This window comes from Cucurbita pepo, chromosome LG06 (genome assembly GCF_002806865.2).
Source record: "Cucurbita pepo subsp. pepo cultivar mu-cu-16 chromosome LG06, ASM280686v2, whole genome shotgun sequence".
NCBI lineage: Eukaryota > Viridiplantae > Streptophyta > Magnoliopsida > Cucurbitales > Cucurbitaceae > Cucurbita > Cucurbita pepo.
In genome coordinates, this window is record NC_036643.1 from 4,062,540 (window position 1) to 4,088,791 (window position 26,252).

Below are 26,252 nucleotides of genomic sequence, written 5' to 3' on the forward strand. Positions count from 1 at the left end.
AGAAACCCCATCCCTCGTTTGCGTGAAATGTTTTAGAAAACGTGAACGAAAAAATACCTAACTCAAGATAGGAAGAAGTGGCAACTAGTCATATTCCCTATACCGTACATTTTTTGTTGGTGATCAGTCATACACCCTATATGCCTATATCTAAGATAAAGCATGTAAAAGGAGTTTGGAACGGGCATTGGAACGGGCATGCGGCCATGAACAACACATCCTGGACAAGCATGACCAAGACATCTAACATGCGGCCATAAGTAACACTCGTTGGACAAGTATAAGTAACACGCCTTGTACAAGTATGACCGTGTGGCACTGCTTTATATATGCTTTTGTTTAATTTATATATATTTTATATATGCTTTTGTTGCTTGAATATAAGCAAGATGCTCACAAAGACATTCTTAAGACTTCGATGTTAAGCAAAGCACTCGATTTTCGAACACCGAATTAAACCAGTCTCTCCGATTTGCCACACTCCCAACGGCGAAAAGGAAATGGCTCTAGAGATGCGGCAGAGGCGGCCCCTCACCTCCGACACTCCGCCGTCCACGGCGGCTTCTTCTTCCTACTCTAAATCCGGTAAGCCAGGCCGATCGAGCACCACTGAAGACGATGGCAAAGGAATCGGGTGGTTCTTTCCACTTTTTGCTCTGGGGCTTCTCAGGTACATGAGTGCCACATCTAACATCATTCACGACTGCGATGAGGTTTTCAATTATTGGGAGCCCCTCCATTTCCTTCTCTACAAATCTGGCTTCCAAACTTGGGAATACAGGTTCTTACTCCAAATTCTCCCTTCGTTCATTCTAAGCTCTAACTGTTACGTTTTTTAGGGTTGATTTCTTCCTTGTTGGCATCTTACACTGTTGATGCACTGGGTTTCTTTCTTACCCTAATCGTTCTCTTAGTTTTCATACTGTGGAAACGTTGCGTTTTCATTGTTGGTTCCCAGTAGCTTGAGCTGGATAACATACCATATAGCAGTTTTTTTCTCTCTTTTGGTAGAATCAAAGTATTGAATTACAATAACCAACGATATGTTAATCGAGGAATAAGGCAAAGATGCCATGATTTGACGGAGTAGGTGGGGTTCTAATGGCCTTGGAATGTAAAATCTTGACTGAATGTGTGAATTAGATTACTCGCATTTCATGGATGTTCTATTGACATGACTTGAACACACACCACACACACATAATTCATATGGTTTCCTATATGTTCAAGTGCATCATTCATCAAATGAGGTATATTTTGTCATTCATCAAATGATGAAACCTCTTCCTAGCAGACATGTTTTAAAAACCTTGAAAGAAAGTCCGAAAGAAAAAAACCCAAAGAGGACAATATCTGCTAGCGGTGGACTTGTGTGAATTAGGTTACTCACATTTTATGTTCTATTGGCATGACTTAGAATACACACACATAATTCATATGATTTCCAATATGTTCAAGTACATCTTTCATCAAATGATGTACATTGTTATCATTCCTGGCTTCTAACTCTGATAGAGCTGCTAGTTGGAGTTAGCATCAGATTTTGATGTACTTAGAGAAAGACTAGTGAGAATTAGCATTTACATGAGGTTGATTACGTTCAATGAGATCTTGTTTAATTTGTATGTTGACCGAAGATGTTCTCTCTTGCAGTTCCGAGTTTGCGCTTCGGTCATATTTATACATTGTTCTCCATGAATTAGTGGGCAGACCTGCTGCGTGGCTGTTTTCTGAGGATAAAGTAAGGGGTCATTCTATCTCAGTTGTTATTTTATGTAAGATCCAGATGTCTGGTTTTAATCTCTCTTTAAATTGCAGGTGAGAGTATTCTTTGCTGTAAGACTTTTCCTTGGTCTTCTATCTGTTGTTTCAGAAACAGTTCTTGTTGTGGCACTCTCTAAGAAGTATGGGAAGCGCCTTGCCACTTATACTCTTGCAATGTTATGCTTGACCAGTGGTTGTTTCTTTGCTAGCACTAGTGAGTAACTTCTGAAAGGCCATTTTAATGTTTTTTTTTTACTTAATTAAGTATTTTTTGTTTAATCTGGAATTGCCTCTGTATTCGTCGTTGCCTCGTTTTACAGGTTTCTTGCCTAGTTCATTCTCCATGTATGCTGTATCTTTGTCATCTGGGTTATTTCTACTTGAGAAACCTGCTCCAGCAGTTGCTGTCGCTGCTGCTGGTGTAATTCTTGGCTGGCCGTTTTCGATTTTGGTTTTCCTTCCAGTCACACTTTACGCTTTACGCAGCAAATTCAAAGAGGCGTTTCTTGCAGGGGCGCTAACATCCATAGTTCTCCTCGTAGGTCTTCTTATTGTGTTATTTATGATCTTTTGTTTAATGGAAGATTTTCTCTATAAAATGTGTTAAAGGGTGCTAAAAGCTCCTATGGCTTGGCTTGTAGGCCCTCTCGCTGCTTGTCGACTACTACTACTATAAAAGGTGGACATCATCAGTGCTAAATTTGCTGATATATAACGTCTTGGGCGGTGGTGAAAGCCACTTATATGGAACCGAAGGACCATTGTTCTATCTCAGAAATGGATTTAACAACTTCAATGTTTGTTTCGTTCTTGCATTACTCTTTCTGGGAATTTTACCAATTTCAAGGAAAAAGTATGTGCCGGACTTGCTTGTGGTCATCTCACCTATTTATATTTGGCTCGGATTCATGACATTGCAGCCACACAAGGAGGAAAGGTTTGATACTTTTACAAAGAAAATTATTTTAGTTCGTTCTCTTAAAAGTTTATGTATGGTGTCTAGAAACCGAAAAGATGATTCGATTGAATTTCCACTTTTTCTGCTTGGAACTTCTGGGCTGTTGAAGTTCTGTAAAGATTTGCCCTTTTGATTTTAAGTTGGGGATGATAAGATAAATGGTGCTAGATATTGTGCTCTGTTAGAAAGAGTATTCCCTGTTTCGAATTTGAAGGCTTCATCTAGCATTCCTAATCAATATTCTTTGTTGAAACACTCCCTGATATACGTTGCTGGTGGCATATATTTGGTGTCTTCTCCTGATATCACATTGCTGCTGCAGATTCCTTTATCCAATATATCCTCTTATTTGTGTTGCTGCTTCAGCCGTCATTGAGTGCTTTCCAGATTTTTTCAGAGATAAATACAATCCACATGATAATTCTGTACTCGTCGTGGTGAGTATCGACCATCCCCGCCATTTTCTGAATTTATTACGATAACGGTTCCCTCTATTTAGCAATTTAATTTGCTTTACAGATAGCAAAAGTTCTTAGACCCCTTGCTCTTGGCCTTATCCTTTGCGCATCCCATGCTCGTACATTTTCATTGATTAATGGTTACTCTGCTCCTCTGGAGGTTTACAAGGTCTTGTCTCACCATGAGGATGTAGGAACAGGTTAGATACATTATCTTTTCTTTTGAGGCTACTTGAGCTTGACAAGATGCTAATCTTTGTTGCAGCTTCTCCTATTAGTTGCTCGTAAATTCGTGTGGATAAAGAATTTTTTACTCTTCATATCACTTCTTTCAGGTTCCACAATTTGTGTTGGGAGCGAGTGGCATCGTTTTCCATCGTCATTTTTCGTTCCTGATTACGTGCAAGAAGTAAGATGGATCGACGATGGGTTCCGAGGTCTTCTTCCTTTCCCGTTTAATTCTACGTTGGGAGGGACTGCAGCTGCTCCACCGTACTTCAACAACAAGAACAAGGCATCAGATAAGCAATATGTACCAACTCCAGTTCCTGAAAGTTTTTCACTCTTAATTTCACGCATGGTCTTTTACTGAATCCCTTTTGTTTCGTGATGATAAACTTCACAGCTCCGAGATCTCGATGAATGCACGTTCCTTGTCGAGCTTCAACTCGATAGACCGTATGCTTCTCGTGGAAGTGACACATCAAAGTGGGAGGTAAAAGTCTGATTTTTTCTCGCCTTGCTGCTTCTAATGTAGATTTTACTGAGACATTTTTACTTGCAGGCTGTTGCAGCATGGCCTTACCTGGACAGGGAGTTCTCACCGCCATTTTATCGGTCATTTTTCATTCCCTACTTCTGGCAGACTAAAAATGCTTTTGGAATGTACAAGCTGCTCAGGAGAATAACAAAATAATTCTCCTTATCTTACGACGTCTCCGTCGACATTCGTCAAGCAGGCTAGAAACTTAGCTTATAAGAGAGTTTGCCAAGAATTTTCCATTGTGATCTTCATCCTTGCCATGCCCCCAAAATTCAGAAAAAAAATCTTTCCCGAGGGTGGTAATTTAAAGATCCTTTTGTTGATCTTTTAGCGTAATGTGGGTAGAAATTCGAACATCTAATTTGTATGGATGTGTAATATCTCATCTAGTTGAACTATACTTAGATTAGTTGATCTTGAATCATTCCATTATGGACTACCATTCTTTCACATCGAGTACTCTCACATGGCCTCCAATGTCACAATTATTTTAATTTTTTTTGCAATTAAAGCGTGAGAAAATGACTATTTTATCCTTTTAAAAGTTCAACCAATTGACTCTCTTAAATTTTGAATTTCATTCCTCAATAATTGAGGAAGAAACTATGAACTGGATTTGAAGTGGGATTTGAAGTGGATTAATAAGTTATATCGAATAGTTACAAGGGTTATAAATCTTTGTTATATGTCTAGAAAAATAATAATAATCATAATAATAATCAATTTTGTCTACTAGAACCCGAACCCTTAACTCTTAATATTGTGTTGAATGGATACACTTTTCAAAGCCTAGAAATTAAAATGTACTAAATTTTTAAAGAATTTGAATGCTATCCTAAAAAAGGCAATTTCTGTTCATGATGGCAAAGGAAATCAAGTGGAGAGGGAGCACCTTGTATTTAGACTTCCTCCTAGCAGGATTTTGAAGAACATGAACAAAAGGGAAGAGGGGAGGAGCAGTTTTATTTGAATTACAAGCATGCAGGAATCCCTGAAGAACTGACACAACAGCAGCTTAAACATTCAGTACATACCATGAACAACATCATTCTAAACGTCCACCATTGCCATGGAGATTTGAATCTAAAGAACCAGGAATCGGCCATCTTCTAAACCTAAAACCTCCAGCTGATTCCAGTTTCTTCTTCCCACAGATTTTCTTCACATCATCATAAACAATGGTGTAGTTTGAGCTGCTTATGTTCCTGGAATAACAGTGTTCATCACCATGGAATCTGTAATCCTGCTGCGTACTTCCCAACCCACTTGCCACCAAATGGCCCTTCACCACCATTCTCCCCTGCCCATTTTGAACATTCTTAACAGAGCTCATAAATGATCCAACCCCATCACTCCTCTTCTCATTGAATCCCAATGTCAAGTTAGCTAATGATTCATAACTTCCATTTCCTCCATCTTTGATGTCTGAGTACATGTAAAGAGGGAAAGTTTTCAGAGATTTGAATGAATAAACAACAGAAGATTTCTTCTTGGCATCAACACTACAATTGAATTGAATCTCCTGGTTCACAATCTGGCTGTTTCCATCATTTCCCATCACCATTGAGTTCCTATAACTAAGATCTTGATTTGTTTCAGTTGTGACAATTCCAAGAGACGATTTCACCCATCCACTTGACGATACCGATCGGGTTACCTTCGTCAAGAACACCCCATCTAGACCTGTAAAGTTCGAATTCATCGAAACGGAACGGGGCGAGACAACGTGATTCAAGAGCTTTCCTTCGGTTTTTGCAGAGTGTTCATCCAACCAAAGATGAAGGTTGGCATTGATGTACCAGACATTTAAACCATGTGTGACACTGAATCCAAAGGTGTGAAGCTTTCCATCTAACAAATGGCCTAAAAATGGTGTGAGTTCTATGTCATAAGAGGGTAGATTGAAGGAACCAATTCCAGATATTGGCCTCCAAAGAAGGGGATTAACACCTCCTGTAAAGATAACAGTAAAAGGCCAAATGGCTCCAACAATCTCATCATCAAGACTAACTAAAACCTCTCTAAAAGGTCCATTTCCAGGTGAATCAGTGAGATTATTTGCAGTAATGTAATCATTTGGAAGATTTGAATACCAGAACTCATCGTTCTCATGAAACGACACATAAACTTCCAACACAGCCCTGTAAACATTTTGGGGAATTTCAAAGTTCTTCAACTGAACATCAGTTGAATTCTTAACATGAAACCATAATCCATCATTCAGTGGCAAATTCCGGGAAATAGGTATGATTAAATCAGCCCTAGAATCAGAATCATAGCCAGACGCTAATTTTGGAGAAGACAGTAGTATATGATCACCAGAATCATTCACTTCAGGATAAAAATGGATATGAACTTTCACATGGTATATTCCAGTGTATGTGTGATCGATAATGTTACCTAAATAAACAGCCAGAGTTTGATTCTTCAAAAGCAATGAATAATACCTCGTAATGTCCTTCTGAACTGTCCAAACGATCCCCGTAGCCCTAGGCTCCGCCGTGCAGCTACGAAGAATCTCAACACCGCTAAGCCAAACGCCGAAGATTCGATCGAATTGCCTTCCTCGACAAGTCGCGTTCCATTCGAGGACGATCTTAGAGAATTTAGTAAACGAGCAATGAGAAGGAGGGGTGTAGTTCGCAAGAACGGGGGATTTTCCGTAAGTGGAGGCGAAATCGTGGTGAAGAACGAGGAGAGAGCAGGGTTTGGCCTTGGGCGTATCAATGGGTTTGGTGACTTCGAAGAAGACGGTCGGTGGAGTAGAATGGTTGGCGGTTGTTGTGAGGTCGGAGTCGTAAAGCAGATCCGGAGGTCGGAGGGTGTTTTTGTGGAGATTGGCGTCGGAATGAAAGGGGAGGAGGAGGAGGAAGAGGAGGGAAAGGAGGAAGGGAGATGAAGGAAAAGAAGCCATTAATGGCGGTATGGTGTGGATTGTTACTACTCTTCTGGCTGCGTTTTAAGGAAGATGAATCGAGAAGCCATTTTTGCTAACTTTGGAAGAAAATTTATGTTTTTTTCTTACTCCAAACCATTGCAGTGTAAGCGATTTAAACCAATCAAACTGTTAATGAACTGTTGCAATTGTGATTGTCTGTCATAACCAATACATAAAGATTTGAGACATTTCGCATCTGTATATCAAACATGTACATATATATGTATATATGTGTATATGTATATATATGTATATGTGTCTATATGTACGTATATGTCTATATATATATATATATATATATATATATATATATATATATATAGTGCAAACTTTAATATAACTATTTTTTAAAAAAATAAATGAGAGAAAAATTACCTAGAAAATTCGGTCTCCTACCTCGATCCCATAAAAATAAATGAAAATTTTCTCTTTTCTCGAAAATAGAGACGCCTTGTGGACATCTTTAGTTGCACAAGGCAAAAACTTTTGTTTCTAAAATTGCGGGGTTCGAAATTAAAAAAAAAAAAAATGAAAATGAAATATTTGAGGATATTTGGAAATTCAATTTTGGAGATGATATAATATATTCTAAGCTTTCAATTTCATTTTTGTTAACGAACTAAGTCTAAGAATAAAAAAAATATTCTTGTATGTTCATGATTACTAAATTATCGAGTTACAATTAATATTTCTTTTAGCTTCCCAATAAAAAAAATTAAACTAATAAATTTAATTTAATTTAATTTTTTTTTTTTTTTTTTTTTTTTGTATCAAGAAATGAGAGAATGAATGATTCAATCTGTTTCAAAGTTCATCAAAGGATTCGGTTTAGAACAGAAATTTGACCAGAATCTCCATTTAATAACAAAACTTCCAAGGGGATATAAGAGGAAGCTATGGACGATCCAAACCTGGAGGATGGTTGCAGTAGTTTGCTACCCGTTGCACATCGAATGGTTCGGAGTCGACCACCTGTTCTCATCTGCCATATCTGCCGTAGATCACACAAATCATTTTCAGTCACTTGGGAGAACCCTAAGCCTATGCTTTAAATCTACGAACTTTTGCTCGTATGCTCGCACAAATGCAGAATTATAAACAAAAAGAGCATCTTTTTTTAATCCTAGTGTGGAGGGTAGTCCGTTTGTCTCTGCTATAATCTAAATGTAATAGCTCAAATCCACCGCTAGCAGATATGGTCCTTTTTGGGCTTTCCCTTTCGAACTTCCCCTTAAGGTTTTTAAAACATGTCTGTTAGGAAGGGATTTCCACATCATTATAAAGAATGTTTCGTTCTCCTCCCCAACCGATATGGGATCTCACAATCCCCACCCCCCTTCAGGGTCTAGCGTCCTCGTTGGCACTTGTTCGCCTCTCCATATGGGATCTCACAATCCACTCCCCCAATGTCCTCGCTGGCACTCGTTCATCTCTCCAATTAATGTAGGATCTCACACTAAAAGTAATGTTATCCACTAAGAACTAAGAAGGTTGTGTTTTATATTCCAATGGTGCAAATCGTATTAACTTTTATATCATAGTCTGACTTGGACTCCAAGTGTAAGAGTCCAAACTCACCGCTAGCAGATATTGTCCTCTTTGGGTTTTTCTCTTTTGGGTCTCCCCTCAAGTTTTTAAAACGCATCTACTAGGGAGAAGTGTCCACACCCTTATAAAGAATGCTTCGTCCCCCTCTCCAACTGACGTGAGATCTCACACAAAGCGAAAAATGACTGTCAAGAACGTTCAAAAGAACACTTGAGAAGATGTAAAGAGTAAACTCAATTCGAGTGGAAAAAGTACCTCAACTATCCCCTTTCTTGGTGCATGAATAGCCAAACACAAGCAGTAATCATTCTTTGCAGGTTCATACTCTATGGAATTAGAACTTGATGATGCAGTATCTCTATTGATCAACATCTCCATGAACAGACAGTTAGCATCACGATATCCCTGTATTTCATTTTAAGGAGTTTGTTCAGGAGAAAGAGGAACCAAATGTTAATCGCGGGTTCACTTTGAAACGTTCGAGCAGAGATTGTGAAATGATATATATATCTAAGTAAAAATAAAAAGGATGACCTTCCATAGCCGAACCACGACAAGAGCTTGCGTGTCCAGGAGCAATATTCGACCCAGTGAATCCGTAACTGCTGCCAACGTACCGCTTGGAGACAAAGTCAGTTTCTCACCCTTCCTTGGATGGTCCTTCAAGCACGTCAAAGAAGAGGCTGCAGCAATCATGATGCCAAGAAGTTCCTAAAATTTTTGTAAAAATTGTGCAATAGCTGATGCGTAGCTGTTAGAACACTCGAGCATCATGTATCTAACAGTGGCATGAACTCAATACTAAGCACAGGACTCATAAAGATAAAGAAGGAGAAAGAAAACCGTAATGAGCAGAAGTTACCAACAATAACAAATACCGCATTTGAACTAAAAATGCTCATAATAAACCTTTAAACCAATATTGTATGATAAACTAAGTATTTAACTTCTCTTTGGCCCGTTACGTATCGCCGTCAGCCTCACGATTTTAAAACGCATCTGCTAGAGAGAGCTTTCCACACTCTTATAAGAAATGTTTCATTCCTCTCTCCAACCGATATAAGATCTCACAATCCACCCCCCTCGGGGCCCAGCGTCCTCGCTGGCACACACCCAATGACTAGTTCTGATACCATTTGTAACAACCCAACCCCCTCGGGGCCAGCGTCCTCGCTGGCACACACCCAATGACTAGTTCTAATACCATTTGTAACAACCCAACCCCACCGCTAGCAAATATTATCAGCTTTGGCCCATTACGTATTGCCCTCAGCCTCAAGATTTTAAAACACGTCTACTAGAGAGAGGTTTCTACACCCTTATAAGGAATGCTTCGTTCCCCTCTCCAACTGATGCGAGATCTCACAGTTCACAATCACAAATACATAATTTAATATCTTTGTACGTCAAGCTTGCTTGAAAAAATAATTCGAGCGAAACGAGTCATAGAATCTTAGGAAATCGATAGTTAGTAAGCATGCATTATAATGATCAATTACTAGAATCAACACGCACCTCGAGCAAAATCTTGACCCTTCGCATCTGGCTTTTTAGATGTTTTTGGTTCTCTTCGCCAAATCACTTTCGAAAACGAAGCTATTGTTGAAAATGTTGCAGGGACAACTTTTGATAAAATGGCTCCAACTAAAGACCTGCTCTTGTCTTCAGACAGTCTTTTTACATGATGCCACCACAAAGTATACAAAATGTAACAATAATGTCATTGTACACAATAACTTCAGAATCATAAATAGCAAAAAACCAGACAAACTGACCTGAATGCTGAAATTACAGCATCCTTTCCAACAGTGACTGCACAAAAATAACGTTCACTCGACTGCCCAACAATAAAAGCAGCTGAATTCAAATACCAGAATAATTTCAGAGAGCTTCCACGACATAAGCACTGCTCCTAGAAACAGTCTCCTAGTTTTTCCCATGAAATAACGAGGCCATTCTTTTACCTGGAGTTCCATCAATGGCGGAGGCATAACACCGACGATTGCTGCATCGGCACAAGAACCGTATTTGCTGACATTCCATACTTGATAGGCTAACTTTTCAAAAGAATTTCCAGAATCCTCCGTATCTCGACTGTCTGATTTTGGATCCCGAAAACGTGCCTTCGATTCTTCAAACCATTTTTGCAGTGTGTTCTGTGACCAAAGCATGTGTCAGGCTATGTTATACTAGTCCAAAACATATCAAGATCCATAAAGGCAGAGGCAATGTTTCCTTAAGTTGAAGCACAGAGGTTATGATGAAGAACATATCTGGCTGTAGAGCACAGAGGTTATGAACGATTATCTCAACAACACAAGAATCTAAAGCTACGCTATTAGTAATTAAGGAAGGTAGCAAGAACCTGAATATCAGATGCTTCAATGCGAGCAATTACACCGGGCATAGCAACCGAAACCTCCTCGAACAAAGATTCATGGGATGAATCTCTCTTCGAACCATGAACCCTAATCTTTAGAATTCTTCCAGGATGGATCATCTAAAAACCCACAAATTAGCAATAAAATCCATCAGCAATGAAAAATTGGAGCCATATTCGGTGTCCAAGAAAATCAAGTTCATAATACATTCCTCAAATGATGTCAGGAAATTGCAAATTTTGTGAAATCTTGAAGATATGAACGCCAACAATCATATTGGCATCTGGATTCTAAACTACGAAAACATTGATCAAATAAATAAGAACATCTACCATTCCACCAGCATCTTCCCAGGTGAAAGATCATACAAAACCTATAAGCTAAACGATAATGCTTTCTTAGTCAAACATCTCTGTTGATAGAAACCAGATTTTGATTTTTTTGTCATAGATTTAAGAACAGTGATCGCGCGATGATGAAAAGGGACTACCTGCTTGAGAATCAAATCCCCATTTGAGGAGTAAATCAGCAAATACCCACAAGAAGTCCCGACCAAAAGCACCTTAAATTCATCGAACACCAACCATTCTAAAGCGGAGATGTACTCCGCTTTGATCGGAGACAAATCAGAAGGCCTGATCTTCACCTTATATCCATCGGAACCCGCCCAACCAAGAACAAGGATGATAGATCGATTGGCCAGCGCCAGAAAGTGCGAATCGAGGGCGCATATAAGATTAGGGTTGTCGACGAGCCAGCCTTCCTTCCCAGCGCCAAAATCATCGAGCTCCTCGCAAGTTATGCAGCCCAACACCGTGGTGTAGGGTCGTCTCGCCATTGCCGGGAAGAAAAAACCTTGAATCCTTTGCTTTAATGGCGATGAAATTGAAACTGAGCTAGGGCTCATATAAGATGCCGCGAAATAATAAGAAATTAGAACTCAATTATCGTTATCATTTATTTTGGAAAATTAATTAAAAAATGTTGTAAATAAATACACATCAACGTTATCTTCTTTGCTCTGTTTTCAATGTTTCCAAAACTGTGAAAATGGCCACTTCACAGTTCCCTCTCTGTAAAACCCTAAACCCTTCATCGCCATTCCTCCCCTCCACCTCCCTCACACCATTCTCCAATCCTCTTCTTCAAACCCTAACCCTAAAATCCCATAAAACCCGTAAGCCACTCACCATTATATCCGGTCTTCCAAATGCTTCTGTTCTTCCGATCTTTCGCCAAATTTCGCAGTTTCCATTTGCAAACTCCCGTCCAGACATTCGTACATGCGCCGGCCGGAGCAAGAAGAAGGGTGGAGGGCCTTCTCCCGGCCGGATAGAAGGCAACGCTGAGTTCCGGCGGAAGTTGAGGAACAATGTCCGTCGGAAGAGCCAGAAGCCTGCCGAGTCCCATTTCTACCGCCGTAAGAACTCGAACAGTAACTATGCGGATAACTTTAGTGAGGATGAGCTTCAGCAGATTGGCCTTGGCTACGATCGGATGGTTCGATTCATGGAGAAAGACGACCCGAATCTGCGGCATCCCCATGACTGGTACAAGTACGGCGAGTTCGGTCCGTATTCGTGGCGTGGAGTCGTCATCGGGGAGCCTATTCGTGGTCGGTTTACGGACGAGCGAGTTACGATGATCCGCGAGGTTAAGGATCACGAGGAGTGGGAGAAGATCGAGCAATCAGAAATGGCTTCTGATTTCAGCGAGGGATTGCAGCGAATGGACAGGAGCAAAGGGTTTCAGCACTTTTGGGTGTTCGTGAGGCACCCACGGTGGAGGATTTCGGAGCTGCCATGGCAGCAGTGGACTTTGATTGCAGAGGTTGTGCTTGAAGCTGGTAAAGAAGAAAGGTTGGACAAATGGAGCTTGATGGGTCGGCTTGGAAATAAGTCAAGAAAGAATATAACTCAATGTGCAGCATGGATGAGACCTGATATCATATATGTGAAAAAGCCTGTTTACCAATGCAGATTTGAGCCTCAGGCAGAGTTTTTCCAGGCGTTAATGCCATTTCTCGATCCCAAAACAGAGCAAGATGTTCTGTTTGAGTTGCAGGATGATGAAGGAAATGTTGAATGGGTGACATATTTTGGTGGGCTGTGTAAGATTTTGAGGGTAAATCCAAAGGCATTTGTGGATGATGTTGCAAATGCATATGAGAAGCTGAGTGATGAGAAGAAATCCAAGTGTTTAGAGTTTCTTTTGACTAACCACCCTGTTCCACTGCTGCATCCATATACAAAAGAGTGGAAAGCTAAGTTGGAGGAGGAGGAGTTGGGCTGTGATGCCCCGGACGACGACAGCGAGAATCGACCCAGTGACGAAAATGTGATCATGGAGTGGATTGAGACTGATGATGACAATGACCATGACTATGAAGATGAGGCCGAGGATGTGGTGATGGAGACAAACGAAGAAGCGGAGGACGAGGAAGATGGAGGAGAGCATCAAAACGAGGAAGAAGATGAGGATTATTGGGATGAACGGTTCAGGAAGGCGATAAGTAGTCCAGAAGAACTGGAGAAGCTGTTGAAACGCAGTGAAGAAGCGAGTGATGAATTTTACGAGAAGCAGAAGGGGCGGAATGCGGGAAGTAGGAAGGCCATGGAAGAAGATGGGGATGAGACAGAATTGAGAGGGAAGAGAGCAAAAGTGAAACCAGAAGAATGGGAACGTATAGGGTATGGGCCATGGAGGAAGAAGATAAAGAAAAGCCAAATTCCTCCAGAGCTGTTCTTGAGATCTACAGTCAGGCCTTTCACTTACAGAAACCTTGTGAAGGAAATTGTATTGACAAGGCATGCCATTTTGGAAGGTGAAATCGGGGTATGATCTCATCTCATTGCATTCATTTTCAGAATAGAATACAAGAGTCATAGGTTTGTAAAATTTAGTTCTAAAAGATGTGCCTGAATTCACAATGCTCCACTGAAGTAATTCATTACAAAGCTATTGCTACTACACAGTTTTCTTCTTGTTCTAGGCTGGTGAAAGGTAAATTAAATTATTCCTCAACAAAAAATTCTTCAGGAACATAAAACTTCAACCCAATGACCTGCAAAATGGCAATAAAACAGATTCAAGATGTTGGCCTGAGCTATGTTATTGCTGTTAGTATGAGAAATTAGTAGTACCTGGGCAAATCTGAGATCAGCATCACTGTGATCCTTAGCTCTCCCAGCTGCATCCCCCACGTAAAAACATCTGTCAACAGGAACCAGGAACCAGGATGAACAACATAGGCATAGTTCATTAGTTAAAATATCAAATCTTCTTCCAAATGAAAGATAATGAGGGAGAGTGAGAGAAATAACTGGTCTAGATTAATGGGGATGCCGCCATTGAAGTGGTTCTCCATGATCTGCCACATCCCAGGTTTTGGTTTCCTGAAGGGATCCTCTTCGGATTTACCCGATCCGCCTCCAATTCCACAGGCAACAAACACCTGCATCCACAGGCAACAAAACAACACCATACACTCACAATTCAACATGGCTGCAATTGCAATGTGTCTTCTGGTGAGTCTGGTCTGGTATTTACCTGAACTGGGACATTGACTCGACTAATAAAACTATCGAGACGCCCAAGTTTGGAGTCCACAGCGACCTGTCTCTTGTTCTTCCATCTCTCAATGTTGGATTCGTTCGTAAATACTACCTGCTTAATAGTTATAGTAATGAATAATATTTTCGAGAGCCATTAAGCATGATTCATGGAGGAAGATTGACCAACCAGCTTGTAGCCTTCATTATACAAGCTCTGGAGTTTTTGTGGTATGGAAGGGTACATCAGAGACCACGCCTCAGCACCTACTCTGAAATTAAAACGCCCCAATCGCAAGGATAATGTTATCGAAAAAACTTGGCAAGTGTTTACTTTCTAAGAAAAAAAATGCTTCTGACCTATAACCAAACCTTTCAAACTTCTGCATCAGAAAAAGCCTTACCTTTTGACAGATGTGTTTGCTAGACAGCCATCAAAATCAAATGCAGCTATTTTACTTGAATGATGTAACCCATCATCCTGAAAAAACAAATAAATTGAAACAAATCCAGAGAGTTTCACCAGAAGAAATAAAGATTCGATTAAATTTTCATTCATGAGTGTTCATGTTGATCGATCAGAATCAACATGGTGGCTTATAATAATTTACTTTTTACCTGCTCAAGAAAGATGAGTGTCTGGAATGCCTTCCATTTAGGTAAAAGTGTAGCGTCCTGAATCATTCAACAGCTTAGTTATGTATGCATCATGCTTAGGACTACGTAAGAGCAAAATAATGTCCCCGACGCCACAGCTTAAAAGGAAATGTCGTCGGGGCCCCTAAACTAGCTATGCTCAAGTGAGTTCATGTAGCTAACAAATCCATTTCAGTAAAGGAAAAGGGACAAAGGCAGCTAGTAATGAGAATGAAACAGTAATTGGATCCTACCTTATACTTGGTCTTTATGTTGGAAGCTGTAAGGACAAGGTCTAACTTTGGCAGCAAACTAGAGGCAGACAACTGCAAATAATAGAATTGATAAAAAATAAAGGTATTATATTAGATAGCTTTACACTTTTGCTAGTAAACATGTAGAACAGAGCTATAGAATCATTAAAGAATAAGGAAGTACAAAATGGGGAAGATAAGAGAGAGCATAGAACAGATATCTAGAGACAATAAACAAGAAAGCAAGTGCTGCAGCCAGAATAAGCAAGGAAATCATATAGGATGAAGATTTGAGCGAAGTTAACGAGTTAAGAAAACCAATTCAAAATCCAGATTATAAGGCAATCACGAAACGTTACTTACAAGGGTGTGGAAATCTCTCCTTAGTAGACGCGTTTTAAAACCGTGAGGCTGACGGTAATATGTAATGGACCAAAGCTGACAATATCTACTAGCGGTGGTCTCGGGTTATTACAGATTGATATCAAAGCCAGACATTGAACGGTGTGCCAGCGAGGACACTGGGTTCCCAAGGGGGGTGGATTGTGAGATCCCACATCGATTGGGAGGGGAACGAAACATTTCTTACAAAGGTGTGGAAATCTCTACCTAGTAAACGCATTTTAAAACCGTGAGGCTGCCGGTGCTACGTAACGGGCCAAAGTGGACAATATCTACTAGCAATGGTCTCGGGTTGTTACAAATTGGTATCAGAGCAAGACATTGAGCGGTGTGCCAGCGAGGATGCTGGGCCCCCAAGGGGGGTGGATTTCGAGATCCCACATCAATTGGGAAGGGGAACGAAACATTCCTTACAAGGATGTGGAAATCTCTCTCTAGTAGACGTGTTTTAAAACCGTGAGACTGACGGCGATACGTAATGGGCCAAAGCGGATAATATCTACTAGCGGTGGTCTCGAGATGTTACAATTGCAGAGGCTTTATTCAACGGATTCCATTCCACTTTCCAACTCAGTAGCTAAACCAAATTATTTCTTTCAGTTTTAGATGGATATCAAGAAAGTATGACTTCAAATGGATATGAACTCAGAAAAATGATTTCAACGGTTGCTACAACTAGAAATCTATAGCAGCATGTCACATTGTTCAGTACTCTACAAAGGGCATCAGTTTCCAGATGCATACCTCGACTTTCTTTTGATCTCTTTCTTCAATGCCATCTTCTTCATCCTCATCCCTTTTGCGGACCTGTTTATTGAAGGTGCATTGAGTAGCCAAAATGAGAAGATTATAGACACATAAACCATTGAATCAAAGAAAATATTCAACCAAACAATGCATAATGATCGCTCAAATGACACCCAATTCATGAAAACCTAACATTAGATCAATCCAGACCCAAACTGGAACTGATGGGCATAACAGTCACCTTAGATTCATGGCTTCTGCTAACTAATTTCTTCAGAGCTTCCTGGTCATCCCCCTGTAAAGAAAAGCAAACAAAACCAAGCAGATAGAATGAACACAGTTTGAATCTTAGAAGCATTTTATCAAACAGGTAGCGAACCCTGTAAAAAACAACATCTCTTTCCCTGGATGAACAGTCAACGTTTCCCCATTTCAAAGAATCGAAAACAGACACTACTGAAGTTTTGTATTCGAACATGCCTTCAAGAGCGCGAACCCATTAATCTTGTCGGCGGAAGAAACAGGGTCGGAACCAAAAGAAGCGCAATCAGAATGAAACCAACGGGTCATGTCGAATCCCCGCCCATCTCTGCTCACAAAACCCAACCTCAGTGCCTTTGCAGGAATGGTTTTGGAGCAGTTCTTGCATGTAGAACGATTCGACTTGGCGTACTCGGCAACAATTTTTACAGCAGATGTAGACATTGATGAACCTTGAAAGAAAATACGGCGACTGTGAGAAGAGAAACGAGAGAAATGGCTCAGTGGGGAGTTGGGAATTTGAAGAAGGGAAGAAAGTATGTGGTTGTTACAGTAGGTCATATGACTGGTACGGACTGTGGAGCCGATCAGCGTACGGACGAGGGTAGAACGCACAAGGTAGAAGACGACGAGCGACGAAATTCCCCTTCTAAATTCTAATTGAGATATATATATATAGAGAGAGAGAGATATATATAGAGAGAGAGAGATATATATAGAGAGAGAGAGATATATATAGAGAGAGAGAGAGATATATATAGAGAGAGAGAGAGAGAGCACATAAATCATAAGCGCCTATTTGTGATTTATGATCGGAGAGGATGAGACAAGAGCGATGATCCCCAACCTCCATTACTCTTGATTCCGTCATCTTTCCACCAATGAATCCCTACTCCGAGGAAAGACTCACCGAAGAGGTTCTCTATCTTCACTCTCTGTGGCGGCGAGGTCCGCCGAGGGGCCCTAAGCCCACTCGCTATTATTTATCCACCGCCGTCGCCGCTGCTACGAATAAGAGACCCAGAGACACAAAGAATCGAAAGCAAAAGAAGAAGAAGCCACGCCTCGAGCCATTACAAGACACCGGCCCCGAATGGCCCTGCCCGGAGCCAGTGCAAAATCAGCCCTCGACGTCATCTGGGTGGCCGCCAATGCCCTGTGCTACTCCGGCGGCTCGGCTGGTGTCGTCTGAAGAGCGAGCAAATCGTGTGGCGTTGCAATTGCAGTACAAGGGTATCGAGGCTTGCCGGAGATTTCTCATTAGAAATGCCGATTCAGGGAGTGATGAAGAGGTGGAGGAGGAAGAGGGGAATGATGGGGAGATTATGGAAAGTGAAGAGTACAAATTCTTTTTGAATCTGTTTATGGAGAATGATGAACTTAGGGGCTATTACGAGAAGAATTCTGAAGATGGGTTGTTTTGTTGCTTGGTTTGTGATGGAATGGGGAAGAAGAAATCTGGGAAAAGGTTTAAGAACTGCATTGGGCTTGTTCATCATTCGAATTCGATATCTAGAACGAAGAAGAAGGTGGCTCATAGGGCTTTTGGACAGGCCGTATGCAGGGTTTTTGGTTGGGATATTGATCGACTTCCAACCATTGTGTTGAATGGCGAGCCTCTCAGTCGATCATTAGCCAATTCTGGAGATTTCAAGGTACTTTACTGGTCTGCCCATGTGTTTGAACTTGAACTTGTTTATAATGGCATTCAATACAAAATTGCTTTCGATTATAATGTATTGTAGGATCAGCCAGAGGAAAATCAGGTGGCTGAAGAACATGATTCTTGGGTTCATAATGAAAATGTAGCCATTTTGAATGATGAAATTGATATGAAGAATGAACAGAAATGGGAGGAAGAAAAGACAGCTGAAGATTTGATTTCTGGCGAGGTTAGTTCATTTACTTCCTTTATATGAATCAGTTGAGGTGTTCTTGATGATCATGCAATTGTCTTGTCTTATGTTCATTAGAAAACGAAGAACAATGATTCCTCGGCAGTCGTAACCGAATGCCGAAAACATGTAGTTTCTGCTGATGAGCTGATACAGTTGAATGTGTTGCAGGTACCCGAGTCGATTATGGAAGCATGTGAAGAATTTTTTGCTGCCTCCTTGACATCTATGGCTGACGACGATGTTAGTGAAAACAACGCAATCGAGGAACGCGAAGAGTTCAAATTCTTTTTAAAGCTGTTCATTGAGAATGAAAGCTTGAGAAGATATTACAAGAACAAGTATGATGATGGAGAATTTTCGTGTTTAGTTTGTGAAGGAGCGGGAAAGAAAACGTTGAGGAGTTTTAAGACGTGCGTTCGCCTTCTCCGACATACAACTTATCCTGGGAAGAACAAAACAGGGAAAAAACGGGTTAAGCCTCACATTGCTAAGATGTTGAAAGTAAAGATGCTGGCTCATAGAGCATATAGTTTAGTTATATGCCAGGTTCTTGGTTGGGACATAGAAAAGCTTCCTGCAATCGTGTTAAAAGGCGAAGGCCATGGTTGTTCGTTAAAGAAGCTAGACGTGTTGAAAGTATGCTAATTCATTTGATCAATCTCTTCCTATGCTCAAACTTTCATGTTCTTGATTCATACTAACAATGCTGGAATTGCAGGACGACCCGGTTGGCAATGCAGGTGATAATACGAACGAAGTAGATGATCCTGTGAGAGATGACTCTACTGAGATCGACTAAGTTCACAACCAATCCGTCGGTGCAGTCAGGATGATACCGGAGAAGATGACTCGAAAAAGGTTAGTGAAGTGTTCTTGTTCTTGTTGTTTCTGTGTTAGACTGGTAGATGAAGGTTTTGTGGCATTTTGAGTGTGAGATATGATATTTAGGCCTATTCAAAAGAAGCCCTGTTGGCTCCCATTTTCTCCCCCCATTCCCTTCATTCTATTGGTTTCTCATGAATCTTTAGGTTGTTGATAAATGCATAGCTAGGAGTCTCATGTTGGTTTCTCGTGGTCACCTTTAAAACTCCGATCCTGCTGCTAGGGAGAGGGAGAGGTTTCCATATCCTTATAAGGAATGTTCTGTTTCCCTTTCCAACTGACGTAGGACCTCACAATTCAAATCTCTTTTTGCCCACCGTCCTCATTGGCATACTGCCCGGTGTGTAGCTCTGATATCATTTGTAACCGTTCAAGCCCACCGCTAGCAAATATTGTTCATTTGGCGTCAGCCTCACGGTTTTCAAACATGTCTATTAGGGAGAGGTTTCCACACCCTTATAAGAAATGCTCTGTTCCCCTGTTCCCCTCTCCAACTGATGTGGGACCTCATAATCCCCCCCCCNTCGGTGTCTGGCTGCGATACCATTTGTAACAGCCTAAGCCTGCCGCTAGCAGATATTGTCTGCTTTGGCATCAACCTCACGGTTTTAAAATGCGTCCATTAGAGAGAGGTTTCCACATCCTTATAAGGAATGCTTCGTTCCCCTCTCTATCTGACGTGGGACCTCACAATCCACCCTTCTTGGGACCCAGTGTCTGGCTCTAATACCATTTGTAACAGCCCAAACTCACCGTTAGCAGATAATGTCCGCTTTGGTGTCAGCCTCACGGTTTTAAAATGCGTCTACTAAGAAGAAGTTTCCACATCCTTATAAGGAATGTTTCGTTCCCCCCTCTAACCGACAAGGGACTTCATAATCTACCCCCTTGGATCCCAGCGTTCTCGCTGGCACATTGCCCCGTGTGTAGCTCTAATACTATTTGTAACAGCCCAAACCCACTACTAACAGATATTGTCTGTTTTGGCCCGTAACGTATCACCGTCAGCCTCACAGTTTTAAAACGCTTCTACTAAGGAGAGGTTTCCCCACGCTGTTCCACTCTCCAACCGATGTGGGACCTCACAGAACTAATCACATGGATAATACTACATAAGAAGGCACCATGTTTGCCATCTAGCTAAGAACGATAACGTTAAATTCCCTATACCATGAACATTTCAATCGATTCATTGAATAATTGTATCATATCAACTTTCAATACTCAACTCTACAAGGGAGATCACCAGAATTAACACACCTCATCTCTACAGGTTTTGGCTCAGCCCCAAGCTCGTTATAACCAAGTCGGTCTCTAATGGCGACGGAAGATGAGAGGAGCAGGGCAAGGATGATTCACAACGTAATAGAGAGGAGAGTTTCGGTTTCTTTCATTTCTAATTTTCTTTTTAAGTTCATTTCATTTATATCGAGTCGAATCAAATTACATGAATTTCAAACAAATTTAGATTGAAATTCATCGACTCCCGTTAATTTCTGGTCAAAATTCATGAATCCCGACCTTTTTCGATGCATATTTATAAATTTTGATCGAGATTATGGTAGTGAACAAACATAGAACAGATATCTTGACGGAGACACCGACATTATTTTATTTTCAAATGGGTTTCAAATTTAAAATTTTGATTAGTGATTTTTTTTTTCATTTAATAATAATTTTTAAAATAACTTAATTATTACACAAAAAAATATTATTATTATTATTATTATTTATCATTTTTTCAAATACAACCTTGACTATAATTCTTATAAATAATTTTAAAATAAAAACTATTACTTTTCATCATGAAAATTATTAAACTAATTATTTAATTAAAAAAAATTATTTTCTAAAAAAAAAATAATAATAAAAATAAAGGAAGAATCATTTCTAAGTTTGGGAGCCAAAAACCGTTTTTTTAGAATCTGAAATAATATTATAATTTAGAGATTAAACGTCTCTGCTTTTGCCTCTGCCATTTAAAGATAAACTAAAACCCTGTTCCTGTGCAGCTGCCGATCAAGAACACAACCCATCCAACCCCATGATTATGGACTGACCTCCGCGGCACCTCAGGTTGATTTCTTCTTCCAACCCCTTTTTGATTCTGCTGTTCGCTTTCTGTGAATGTTGCGTAAATATTCAATTTCGCAAAACAATGTGATTCTGCTGATCAAATTTGAGAATCTGCTCCTCGAATGCCTTAAATCTCTATATTTTCGCTCCATCTTCAGTTTGGTTCTATGATCGTTTAAGAACACTGAGAACTTCGAGGATCTTTTGTTATTTTTTTTTCTAACAAAACTCTCATTCAATGAGTTGAAAGATTAGAAAATCATTCCTTGTGGTACTGTTCTTTGGTTATAAGGATTATGAATCTTGCAGGTGAACAAAAATGGATTTGAAACATAAGGGTATATCATGGGTTGGAAACATGTTCCAAAAATTTGAAGCAGTGTGCCAGGAAGTGGATAATATTATAAACCAGGTTATCCTCATTTCCTTCTCTTTTTTACGTTATGTGATCCAACATTTTGACAATATAGTTCATGTGGTAGCTTTCTTATTGGGTTGATTGTGTCACTGAATCGTTCATCTTTGTCGTGCAATTTAGTAATTTTTCGCTGAGGTTTGCAGTAGGAATAAACTGTTAAACTGATCTTATGCACAGGATAAGGTTGAATATGTTGAAAATCGGGTTAGTTCAGCAAGTGTTAATGTGAAGAGATTAGATGTTGTTCAAGGTTTACTTCCTCCTACAGAGGGTTCTGTGAAATATGAAGCTAAAGCAGTGGCTCCGAGGGGACGTACATATTTCAAGTCACTGTCATACAATGAAGAAAAATCTGCACATAATGTTGCTGATAAATCATCTGTGGGGCATGGTACTATCAATCATCAAGCTTCTTGTAAAGTTCTCTTTGTAAATGAAGAAGTTGCTCGAGTTCCTAATCGTTCTTCTCTTCGGTTGAATGCTGGTTTACATGAGAACAAAAAAGAAAAACCTGTTAATGAACTACTTTCGGAGAAAAGTGATGGCTCATTGACTGATAAGTTTGCGTTCGTGGAGTCGGATGCTATTGATCCTTTGAATCGATCACTGAGAAATGTAAGTCGTGAAGTTAATGAAATTAATAAAAGTTGTTCTCCGGTTTTTGATGACTCCGATCTGCAATTGGTGGATAATGTACTCTTAGTAGGGAACAACAATGGGGCTTTGACAAATAATGATGCAAGTAAGAGTTCTAAAGAGGATACGACCATAGAGTTCAATGCTAGTGATCCGTTGAACCATACGGCTAATCATAAATCTTGTCAAGTTAAAGTTACAAATGGAGAAGAATTTTTTATTTTGGATAACTCTCATCTGCCAATGGAATCTTCCAGATTCTCGTCGAAGGACGACGACTTGTCAAATGAAAACACCAATGAGTTTGTAAAGAAGGTTGGGATCATGGAACCTAATGCTGCTGATCATTTGAACGACAAACATCTTAGTCATGTATGGAGCAGTACAAACTTCGTAAGTAAAGAAGCTGATAATTCTAATATGCTTTTGAAGTCCGAGGTACCTTCAAGCAGAATCGATCATGCCTTGATAGATAAAGATTTCAATGAGGGTCCTGTAAAGGATGCTATCTTTGAGGATGATCTTGAAAGTTATTTATTGAATCTTCCCAGTGAAGAAGCTATGATTTCTAATGGAAACCATCTGCAAATGGAGCCTGAACTACTTGCTAGAAACAATGATGATGCTTTGACAGATGCATACTCTAATGAAAGTTTAGAAAAGGATACCATTTTGGAGTTGGAGTATGATGCAAGTTATCCTTTAAAGAACCAGCCAAGACGTATATCAAGCAGCGTAAAATATAAAAATGAAGAAGTTTCTTCAGTTTCAATAGATAGGGCATCAGATGCAAGTTGTAAAGAACAAGACAATTTAGAATTATCAACTGAGTTAACTTTGCATTGTGATGAAGAGTCGATTAAGGGCAGTTCGTGCATTTATGGTAATGAACGTGACGGGGATATTGCGACCTCAACTCGAAATCCACAGGAAACTTCGGTTCATGGTGCTGATGTTGAATCCATCCATAAAGTAGGAGAACCTCCTAGCATCTCGTTGAACAATTTAGTTGACTTATCACCTAGGATGGAGACACATTTGAGGTACTTCGAAAATGTTCCACATGCTACTTCTTCTGAACTGGCTTCTGTAGTTTTAGCTAGTGGAGAAACTGTAAAAGAGACAAAGTCAGTCTCCTCTCTGAAACCGCTACCGAAGGGTCCGTTTTCTGCTTCCAGAAGTTCGGTCGACAACTTTTCTAGTACCACCGTTCATGAAAAACCAGTCGATCAGCGTGCATACATTGAGTGTAGATCTCATCCATCTTTCGAAGTGGTCACTCGTGCATCTAATGGAAACAAGGCTTCGGAGACGAGATTTAACTCCTCCAGAAGCTCCTTATCATCATTTGAATCGCTTGGTCTGTACTCTTATCTTCTATCCTAGGATAAGTGTGTTTTCTTATGATTTTCTTAAACAATTCATGATTCAGCAGGAACTCATGCCAGTAGCCAGGTTGAGTTTTCCAAATCTACTGGTTCTGGGATTCTAAGTTTCTCTACTGAAGTAGGTATGTCCCAAAGCTTGTGTTCATACAATTTTGTAAATTCCCGGCTGTTATCTATAATTCTTATGATGTGGTGGTAGTTCAATCTGTTGGCTATGGAGAAAATCTTTCATTAGGAATAAAGCAACAATCTTAAAAACTTTTCTCAGGTTGTCTGTATGATTCGAGTGGCCATATTCTGGATTTTGAAATGGAAACAGTGGATTTGGGACATAAGGTGACCGTCGAAGACGAGTGTGGCGTTATTGACTATAAAGCTCTCCATGCTGTCTCTCGCCGAACCCAAAAGCTCCATTCTTACAAGGTCCATATATTATCTAAAGTTACATATATGAGCTTCATCTTGCAATGTTAAGTTTATTTAAAACCTGGAAACACCTCTCGTTCTTTAAGATGATAATGTTTAACGATAACTTTTACCGTCCGTTTCTGATCTATTTTTCTTTTCTTTCTGAAAATAGAAGAGAATCCAGGATGCTTTTACTACCAAAAAGAGGTTGGCAAAGGATTATGAACAGCTAGCAATCTGGTATGGAGATACTGATCTGGACTCCATCACAGACAGTTCCCAGAAGTCGGACAAGAAGAACGCATCCGATTCCGAGTGGGAGCTCCTGTAAATAAGACAGCTAATTCACTTCGTCTCGGCAATCAAACTTGTTTCCAGGTGGAGGAGAATCTTATATGCTGGAGATGAAGAGGAAGCTCGTCTGTTAATACCTACTCAAGAATAAGGTTCCTCACTTTATCTATTGAAGTGCATAAGTTACCTTGGAAATTCCTAAATAAACGAGTTGCAAGAAATTTTGCACATATTGGCACTCTTTCTGGGCTATGAACCTTTGATACTTTAATTAATTTCATATCCTTGGTAAATAAAGCTGTCTTGTTTTATCTTTTTTGGAAAGATCTACTCTTTGTTTGACCTTTTGAACAGAACACTCGTGGGCTTGTCGAGTTCAACAATTAGAAGCGCTTTTGGTGTTCGTTCTTCCCATCCAGACACTTGGACGACATTGCATTCCACGTTCGACCACTCTCAAGCTTACAGGCTCCCATTCTTTGCTCATGATGTCAATGAAATAGAAAGTGACAAACAGTAAGTCTTAACTTTGCATTTTGTGGCTCTGTCGTATACTTTTTATTGTCATCTGAACTTTTACTACAAAGATTAGCATCTGACTGCCATCATATTGGAATGATTGCCTCTGTCTCTTCGTGTCGGGACAGCCTGGAACTGCTATGTAGTATAGTTTTACTTCTCATTGCTCCAATAAACAAAATTCAAACTCAAATCACATGACTTTGGGGATCTGGTTTTTTTGAAGTGAAGAAGATCATCACTGTGTTTTTGCCAAACTAATGTGAAAGAGTGTTGATTCAATGGTCTCATTCAGGATTCTGTTTTTGGATATCTTTATTAAAGTAGTGGACTAGCCATATCCTCTTGAGATTCTAAAATAGTGTAGCTTTACAGGAGCACGAGAATTACTGTAGGAGTTTGAAAAGGATTGTCTTTTGCCTATCTCCAAAGGCTGATATGCTGACATACTAGGGGATGAATTTGACTAAATCATAAGTTATTGTGAGTGTTTATGATGAAGCTCCCACTTAGATTAGTTTGGTTCTGATTGCCTACCTAGTATTCCCATGTAGTGGAAATCAGATAAGCAGCTGACATCAGTTTTTATCTCCTTTTGTAACTTTATCAGCTGCTTTTATCCATTTATGTCTGTAATAGTCATACTAGCCGATCTTTGAGTTTTCTCTTTCGAACTTCTCCTAGGGAGAGGTTTTCACATCACAACGTCCTCGCTGACACTCATTCCTTCCTCCAATCGATGTGGGACCCCCCCAATCCACTCCCTTCAAGACCTAGCATCCTTACTGGCACACCGTCTAGTATCCACCTCATTCGGGGCCTCCTCCCCAACCGATGTAGAATCTCACAATCCATCCCCCTTTGGAGCCCAGTGTCCTCGCTGGCACTCATTCTTTTCTCCAATCATTGTGGGATCCCCAATCCACCCCCTTTTAGGGCCCAGCGTCCTTGTTGACACACCGTCTCATGTCTACCCCCTTCAGGGCTTGTCTGGCTTTGATACCATTTGTAACCGCTCAAGTCCACCACTAGTTGATATTGTCCTATTTGGAGTTTCCTTCAAGATTTTTAA

The 26,252-nt window shown here is 40.2% G+C and overlaps 7 protein-coding genes across 11 annotated transcripts; 4 read left to right on the plus strand and 3 right to left on the minus strand.

Annotated features, from left to right (window-relative positions):
* Positions 1–383: 383 nt before the first annotated feature.
* LOC111796738 (dol-P-Man:Man(6)GlcNAc(2)-PP-Dol alpha-1,2-mannosyltransferase-like) lies at positions 384–4,393 on the plus strand. Its single transcript, XM_023679480.1, has 10 exons — positions 384–781; positions 1,654–1,741; positions 1,819–1,978; positions 2,085–2,302; positions 2,406–2,701; positions 3,045–3,159; positions 3,242–3,380; positions 3,516–3,712; positions 3,806–3,895; positions 3,965–4,393. Exons 1-10 carry the CDS (start codon positions 501–503, stop codon positions 4,094–4,096), a joined length of 1,716 nt encoding a protein of 571 aa, XP_023535248.1. The 5' UTR covers positions 384–500; the 3' UTR covers positions 4,097–4,393.
* A 482-nt stretch (positions 4,394–4,875) lies between these two features.
* LOC111796739 (peptide-N4-(N-acetyl-beta-glucosaminyl)asparagine amidase A) lies at positions 4,876–7,006 on the minus strand. Of its 2 annotated transcripts, XM_023679482.1 has the most exons (2): positions 6,391–7,006; positions 4,876–6,084 (listed from the first exon to the last, which is right to left on the minus strand). In XM_023679482.1, exons 1-2 carry the CDS (start codon positions 6,855–6,857, stop codon positions 4,989–4,991), a joined length of 1,563 nt encoding a protein of 520 aa, XP_023535250.1. In that variant the 5' UTR covers positions 6,858–7,006; the 3' UTR covers positions 4,876–4,988. The 2 variants fall into 2 exon arrangements, with proteins under 2 accessions (XP_023535250.1, XP_023535249.1); XM_023679481.1 differs by having other exon boundaries at positions 4,876–7,006.
* Positions 7,007–7,659: 653 nt separating this feature from the next.
* LOC111796744 (rab3 GTPase-activating protein non-catalytic subunit-like) lies at positions 7,660–11,738 on the minus strand. The gene is made up of 8 exons (XM_023679488.1): positions 11,301–11,738; positions 10,795–10,929; positions 10,394–10,585; positions 10,205–10,266; positions 9,945–10,102; positions 8,964–9,112; positions 8,685–8,834; positions 7,660–7,872 (listed from the first exon to the last, which is right to left on the minus strand). Exons 1-8 carry the CDS (start codon positions 11,715–11,717, stop codon positions 7,696–7,698), a joined length of 1,440 nt encoding a protein of 479 aa, XP_023535256.1. The 5' UTR covers positions 11,718–11,738; the 3' UTR covers positions 7,660–7,695.
* Positions 11,739–11,763: 25 nt separating this feature from the next.
* On the plus strand, positions 11,764–13,780 carry LOC111796741. The gene has a single exon (XM_023679485.1). It carries the CDS (start codon positions 11,861–11,863, stop codon positions 13,649–13,651), a length of 1,791 nt encoding a protein of 596 aa, XP_023535253.1. The 5' UTR covers positions 11,764–11,860; the 3' UTR covers positions 13,652–13,780.
* Positions 13,626–17,472, minus strand: LOC111796745 (polynucleotide 3'-phosphatase ZDP). Of its 2 annotated transcripts, XM_023679491.1 has the most exons (12): positions 17,213–17,472; positions 16,881–17,113; positions 16,642–16,695; positions 16,398–16,460; positions 15,252–15,323; positions 14,980–15,036; positions 14,766–14,842; positions 14,552–14,633; positions 14,360–14,476; positions 14,134–14,264; positions 13,954–14,023; positions 13,709–13,874 (listed from the first exon to the last, which is right to left on the minus strand). In XM_023679491.1, exons 1-12 carry the CDS (start codon positions 17,448–17,450, stop codon positions 13,824–13,826), a joined length of 1,245 nt encoding a protein of 414 aa, XP_023535259.1. In that variant the 5' UTR covers positions 17,451–17,472; the 3' UTR covers positions 13,709–13,823. The 2 variants fall into 2 exon arrangements, with proteins under 2 accessions (XP_023535258.1, XP_023535259.1); XM_023679490.1 differs by having other exon boundaries at positions 13,626–13,874; positions 16,881–17,472.
* Positions 17,473–17,518: 46 nt separating this feature from the next.
* LOC111796743 lies at positions 17,519–20,801 on the plus strand. Of its 2 annotated transcripts, none has more exons than XM_023679486.1 (5): positions 17,519–18,316; positions 18,407–18,553; positions 18,728–19,195; positions 19,278–19,417; positions 20,715–20,801. In XM_023679486.1, exons 1-4 carry the CDS (start codon positions 17,543–17,545, stop codon positions 19,356–19,358), a joined length of 1,470 nt encoding a protein of 489 aa, XP_023535254.1. In that variant the 5' UTR covers positions 17,519–17,542; the 3' UTR covers positions 19,359–19,417; positions 20,715–20,801. The 2 variants fall into 2 exon arrangements, with proteins under 2 accessions (XP_023535254.1, XP_023535255.1); XM_023679487.1 differs by having other exon boundaries at positions 18,413–18,553.
* On the plus strand, positions 20,716–24,979 carry LOC111796740. Of its 2 annotated transcripts, XM_023679483.1 has the most exons (7): positions 20,716–20,803; positions 21,454–21,517; positions 21,827–21,929; positions 22,113–23,931; positions 24,004–24,081; positions 24,228–24,382; positions 24,540–24,979. In XM_023679483.1, exons 3-7 carry the CDS (start codon positions 21,837–21,839, stop codon positions 24,696–24,698), a joined length of 2,304 nt encoding a protein of 767 aa, XP_023535251.1. In that variant the 5' UTR covers positions 20,716–20,803; positions 21,454–21,517; positions 21,827–21,836; the 3' UTR covers positions 24,699–24,979. The 2 variants fall into 2 exon arrangements, with proteins under 2 accessions (XP_023535251.1, XP_023535252.1); XM_023679484.1 differs by lacking the exon at positions 20,716–20,803 and having other exon boundaries at positions 21,261–21,517; positions 24,007–24,081.
* The last annotated feature ends 1,273 nt before the right edge of the window (positions 24,980–26,252 follow it).